The following is a 6,316-nucleotide window of genomic DNA, read 5'->3' as shown; positions in this document are numbered from 1 at the left end:
TTCCGCAAACTCATTCCTCCTTTTACCCTCACCGAAAAATAATGCAGCAAAAAAGAAAATTGTGGCACGAATAACAAAATAGCAAAAAGTGTGGTGATACGACCATGAACATGTCCATTCCTCCTCCTTAAATATATAATGTGATAAGAAAAACTATTCCAGGACAAATAACAAAAATGTGGAAATTTAAAAGGTAAAAGTCGCAAGTAGGAAAAGAAATGCAAATGAGAAAGAAATAGAAAGGTCCCTCAGCAGGCCATGATTTTAGCAAATTTCACTCAATGAAAACAAAAATAACGTAAAAACAATAACAGGAAAAATCGTTAAAGACATAAGAGGGGAATGGGAAAGGCGAGGAGGGCTCGCAAAAGGCCATAACTTCACCAAACAACATTTACCAAAAGTAACAAGGAGGACTTTTTTTGCGACTGTTGAAACGATTCTAACCCAATGGGTAAATTACCGCAAGAACGTTAATTTGCTAGATCTGTGGTCTTCTAATACCCTCTAGCTGAGTTTCCTTTCCGGCATGGCTCTGATGGCTCATAGCACGCACGAAGTCGCCTGACATTCTCATAGTCGACTTGTTTACGCAAACAAGCCAACTACGCGAATGTCTGCGGGGCGAGCGACTTCGTACGTGCTAATAATCATTTTGGAAAGAAACCTCCGCTCCGCGAGCAGGGTATCAACTGAAGTTCCTCTTTCCATTTGCCATTTTATCGCTCCAGACTTTTTTCGCTCTTGCTGTATTGGGATATATTTATTTTAACGGTCGCAGAAAAATTTCTTGGCTGATGCGATAAATTTGCTTACTTCTTGGCCTACTGATCGGGGCCCTCTTTGTGTTTCCATTTGTATCCTCAGTTGCTTTTTTTGTTATTCTTGAAGTTACCTTTTTGACAACCACAGAAAAATTCTTTTGCTTATTAACTTTATTGTCGCTTGCACCTTTTTTTCGTTGTTGTTGTTGTTGTTGTTTAATCTTTGTTGAGGATTTTAGCGACATACCTTTAGTAATTTTTTGCTGAAATCAGTCGGTTGTCAATATTTGCCAGAAAATAGCCCTTTTGTTTCCATGCCGCTTCATATAAGTTTGACTGCATGATATTACTTAATTTTAATGTTTGCCTGAAATTAAAGTTCTCTTCGTACTTCTTTGAATCGAACTTGTCATTATCTAATGACGTCACTCATTCAACTTAACTTTATCTTTTATAGCGAGGAGCCTGTTACTCTTGCCTATGTATTTTGTTTTGCATTATTTTATTGTTTAGACTGCAATGTTAACTGTATCCGTGATTTCGGGATAATTTTGTATAAGGTATTTCTCATATTCCTTAAAATAGTAAGTAGCGGCTTCTCGCATAACAAGCATAGGGAAGTAGTTGATGAATTATCGTTTCCAAAAAGTGTATTACACGCAGGGGCGGATCTAGGGGGAGGGTGCAGGGGGTGCGCACCCCCCCCCTCCCCCCTCCTGAGATGACCTGTGGTTTTCTAATACAACTGGTATTCTGCAAAAAAAAAAACTATGTCGTTTATTGGTGTTGAAGTAGAGAAAGAGACGAGTGCACCCCCTCCTAAAAAAAATCCTGGATCCGCCCCTGACACGGGTTCTCATTAATGTCAGATATGCCAAATATTGTCCTGGTTTGTTATGTGGCCGGAAAAAAGGCGTTATTTAAAGCTCTGGTAGTGAAAAATAAGGGATTTTACCTTCATTAAATCAGCAAAATTGCCTCTGTGAGAAAGATTGGCTTTATTGCCAGGTTTTTTCCACTCCGTAAGTAAGCACTTCACTTACGCCAGAAACAAGAGATGAAGAAGATGGCAGCCACAAAGGACTTACAAGACGAGCCCCCTTCACATACTGAAGAAGTCCTTCCTAACGCACAAGTCATCACTTGGAGTTGTGTTCTTAGCTGGGAAGCTGCTTTCATTACTTTGGGAAATTTATTCACAATTATTACCTTTACATTTATCAAGAAGCTTCGGGCAAAGAAAAGTTTATATCTTGTTATAAATATGGCTTTTGCTGATTTACTGTTGGGAAGTGTGTGTCTACCTATATCTATTTTTACCCTTGTAACTTACCAACGGTTATCGCAGGAAAGATCTCCCGTTTTTCTTAAAATGATTATTGTTGTTTTCGCGCAGGCCTCTTTTATTTCTGCTGCTTTGATATCTGCGGAGAGATTTTACGCCATCTATTGGCCGCTGAAGCAGCGAACACTTTCTACGCGAGCATACAGGCTTGTTATTTTAACGGTGTGGTTATTGGCTATCCTTGGTTCTATTTCAACATTTTTTCTACTAAAATCCTTAAGCGTCGTGGATTTGTATTTTTTACTGTGTTTATACGGCTTTTCTATTGTTCTGACTATCTGCGGCCTGAACATCGGTATTTGGAGAAAGTTTCAGCAAAAAACTGTTCCTCATCACCAAAACAGAGCCTTTCAAAACAGACGCCTAACAAAGACCTTATTATTTGCATCTCTTATCGCCTCGGGTTCCTGGATCCCTACAATTGTTTATAACCTGATTGTCTTTCTTGGGTACAAAATAACTAACAACATTTTCCTGGTGACTTTCTTGATATTTTTTTTCAACTCCTTAGTCAATCCAGTGTTGTATGCACTGCGGATTCCCGAGTCTAAACAAGCCTTAAGCTTATTCTTTTTCACCAGGCGCGAAGTAATAGGAAGCAAAGAAAATACAGGAACAGACGAGATGGCTGCCGCTTTGACGCAGGTGACACAGCATAAAATGTGGACAAAGGACCACAGTAATTTGCAGCTTACATTTGAACAGGGAATCCTGGAGGATACAAAACTGTGAACATTTGTACAAGTTCAACCAATATACAGTCGACTCCTAAACCTTTAAAGGGAAGAAGAAAAAGTTCGAGTTATCGGTCGTTCGACAGACAGTTGACCGTCCCTTATTTTTTCGTGAGATCGTTAATGGCGGCCATCTTGATTTTCAAATGTACCGTGAGGGCAGGCGTCGGGGATTATAGCTCTAGGGGGAGGGGGGGAGGAAGACGCTTCCGAAACCACCAATCAAACCACCCACCAAACCAAAATATCATGACTCAGGACCCACCACATTTTACTCACGATCCACTGCAATTTTCCCTTTATTCCAAACAACCCACCCCTACAAGTTTGCCCTGTGACAACGTGGAGAGAGGCTAGGTCCCAGGGTCTTTCTTCCTTCCGTCCCCTGGTGGCCATGGGAACGAAGTTTCCCGTTCCCTGAGCTTTGTTCCGTTCTCATGTTTTTGATGTGTCCCACACTTCACAGACGGTTACAAAAGGACAGGTACAGTTTCAATTTTTCTTTAATCTACCATTTTGGTATTTAGTTTTTTAAACGATTACGCTAATACTCAAATACCGCAGTTCTTTGCGATTCAAAGAAGGAGAAAATTACGAGAGCAGTTTCAATTATTTTTGAATATCTTAAAGGCTAATTGCAAGCCTTATTTTTATCAGCCAGGGTCAATTACATAACCCATTTATGTTTCTGCTTATTTACAATTCGAATTTAAATCATGCCTACCAAGCCTCTGTTTCAAAGCGAGGCTAAGTGCGATATAAATGAATTTTTACTCTCATGCAAATTTAACTCATTTTTACAAGAAAGGTTTTGCACTTAGGGCCTGTATACATGGAGGTGGGGGACCCCAGGTAGGTAAGGTAACCTGCGGCGGTCACCCCACCTATCATGTAAATGTGATCAAATTAAAATGAGAAATTACACGTGATGGCTCTCCTGGAGATTATATGGCAGGCGGGAGGCGGGTTACCCCACCTACGTAGGCTATGGGGTCCCCTACCTCCATGTAAACAGGCCCTTAGCCTCGTTTTGAAAGTGTCAGTTTTTAGAACTCAGAGCCTATTTCACATCCTTTACAAAGAAGGGTACAATACAAATGTAACAAAATTGATTGTTCTAGAGCCAAAAGAACCTAAACGTAACTTTTTTGTTTTGCAAGTGCAGCGATTCTCTTGATCACCCAGAAGGAGGTGGAGCGCGGGCTCTTTTTCCGAACAGCAGCTGGTAATGGAGCCTTCGTGAAATTCGAGAAAAAGCTTTTCCGTGATCTGTTGTTCAAATTCTTCGTTTAGAACATACTGTTTGAGAGGACCGGATTGTTAAATGCAGGGGTTAAAAAAAAATTACGACTAATTTTTAGGGTGCTTTTGAATAGAAGCCCCCTGATACACAAACACGTCTCCAAACGTTTATGTTGTAAAAATCGTTGCGTAACAGATGCAACCCCTTTTCGGACAACCAAGTCTTGGCATGATAAAATGTAATTCCTAAATTTGTACAGATTGTATCTATTTTGAGATTACATTCAAGCTCTTTGTTTAATGAAAATCTTATCGGTTTTTACGCTTTTTCAGCTTACGATGTTCATTCAGTCCCTTTCACATTAAAAGGTTGAAGTTCGCGAGGAATGCAAGGTTGCCTCTCCATCAATGTAGGGAACGGCTATATACATGCTGAAATGACCAACAATACTCATCAAATTTCGTTGAAACAACAGACTGAATCTGAGTATTTTTCATGTCACGCCTACTCAACCAACATATTTAACGTTTCCCCGAGAGCACTTCTTCTCTCCTTTCCCAATGCTGAGATTCGAGTTTAATAGCCCACTTCCGAGTTCCAAAAACCCTCACTTTAAAATGAGGCCAAGTGCACAACCGTTCTTATAAAACGAGTTTTATTTGCATAAGAATAAAGAATCATTTCCATATCAAAGGCTGAGCACTTAACCTCGTTTTGATACCGAGGCCCGGGGGAACTCGGAAATGGCCTATTGCAAATGGGTGATACGTGAATTAACATTTGGGGGGGGGGGGGGAGGGGGGCGCAACATGACAGGTGTTTTTCAACAGATGTGACGAGTATTGTAGATTATATGAGACTTTGATTTGCTTCCCTGACAATGTCCACTGAAGCATAAGACTTCCCTTTGCAGCATGACAGGATTATTTCTGCGAGTAATAGCTGCCGAACCAAGTAGCTGACTGAGCAGTCACTCCGATGATTTGTTTTCAACAGCTCCCTTTCAAAGCAGTTGTTTGATCAAAATAAAGCCCAGTTCAAAGCATCTTGACAATCAATCTGACAGAGAATCCACTTCGAGGTTTTTTTTTGATCGACGCAAAACCCAGTTCAAGGTAACTTGGTGTTGACGATAGTTTCTCTGATTGACAGCTGTCTGCATTTGACGGTGCCGTCTCCACCACACGAAAACAGTTGACCACTGGGCTGTAGGTGCATAAGAGCCACACCCTGAGTCCCGTATTTGAGGAGATACGCTCCTTTGCCGTGTTCCTTTGGATAAGACTCCAATTCTTCATGCACAGCTAAGCCCCAAACCTAACAGAAAGATATACCAGTTCCTTAATCTGGTCACTCAGCCCACAGGGGGTCTGTATAGAACACTACACTGGCTTGATTTCTATAAGTCGCAGAAATTTGAAGAGGAGGGGGGTTGGGGCTATTGTAGTGTGGGAAGGCTTCCTCACTTTCCTCCAGACTTTGTCGGCATTTGTCTGCACTTTTTTTTGTCAGTAAATCATATGCGTCATTCATTGTAAACGCATTGAATCGAGCATTCACAATGCTTTGAGCTGCCTAGTCCCTAGGTCTCATTATTCCGCGCGGCTAATGCGTTTCGGGTCACGTGGTCCGAGCGAAGAAGTGAGAAGTTTTTCGCCAATTCGCCTCGGATACGTTACCGAAGTGAATTGACCGAGAAGGCCTGGCAAAACGCCGTACAGGGACTAGGCAATGCCTTGAGAACATGTTTGAACCTCAGTAAAAGGTGAACATTTCAATAGCCCGTAATTTAGAAGTGCAGCTTGTAGTTACCTTTATATCTCCATCTTCTGAACCAGAAATGAAGAACTCCTCGTTTTCATCCACAACTATACTTTTAACCGGGGCGTCATGAGCTAGAAAAGTGTGTCTCAGCTGCCGCTGCCGCAAATCAAAAATACCTACCATGAGTCAAGGCAAAATGGTTACCTTTAACGGGTCTAAGGACTCCCCAAGGAAAACAAAAAGAGCCAACTCTTTGCGTCCCTCCAGGCCTATTTACCATTTTTTTTCAGTGACGTTGTGAAAGGAGACCCAAGTTCCACGTGGCTAAGGCTTCGCTTATTTGCTTTGCTGACCGCGGGAAAGGGGAATGGGACTGGTGTGTAAGCGGAGATTTTCGTTTCATGAATTTTACAATTTCTTATATTTAATTAGTTAACTTTTATTTTTTTGTTAATTGTCTTCTTTT

The 6,316-nt window shown here is 41.2% G+C and overlaps 1 protein-coding gene across 1 annotated transcript in view; it reads right to left on the bottom strand.

The window, feature by feature from the left end:
• Positions 1-3,346: 3,346 nt before the first annotated feature.
• Positions 3,347-6,316, bottom strand: part of LOC140939163 (dmX-like protein 2) — a 56,429-nt gene continuing 53,459 nt past the window's right edge. The window contains exons 37-38 of the mRNA XM_073388719.1: positions 5,899-6,026; positions 3,347-5,403 (exon numbers count right to left, since the gene is read on the bottom strand). Coding sequence (XP_073244820.1) covers positions 5,197-5,403; positions 5,899-6,026 — 335 coding nt within the window. The 3' untranslated portion in view covers positions 3,347-5,196. The remainder of the gene's footprint in view (positions 5,404-5,898; positions 6,027-6,316) is intronic.

The sequence above is a fragment of the Porites lutea genome, chromosome 5, assembly GCF_958299795.1.
Source record: "Porites lutea chromosome 5, jaPorLute2.1, whole genome shotgun sequence".
NCBI lineage: Eukaryota > Metazoa > Cnidaria > Anthozoa > Scleractinia > Poritidae > Porites > Porites lutea.
The sequence above is the reverse complement of the archived record's forward strand: the minus strand, read 5'-3'. Positions and strand labels throughout refer to the sequence as shown.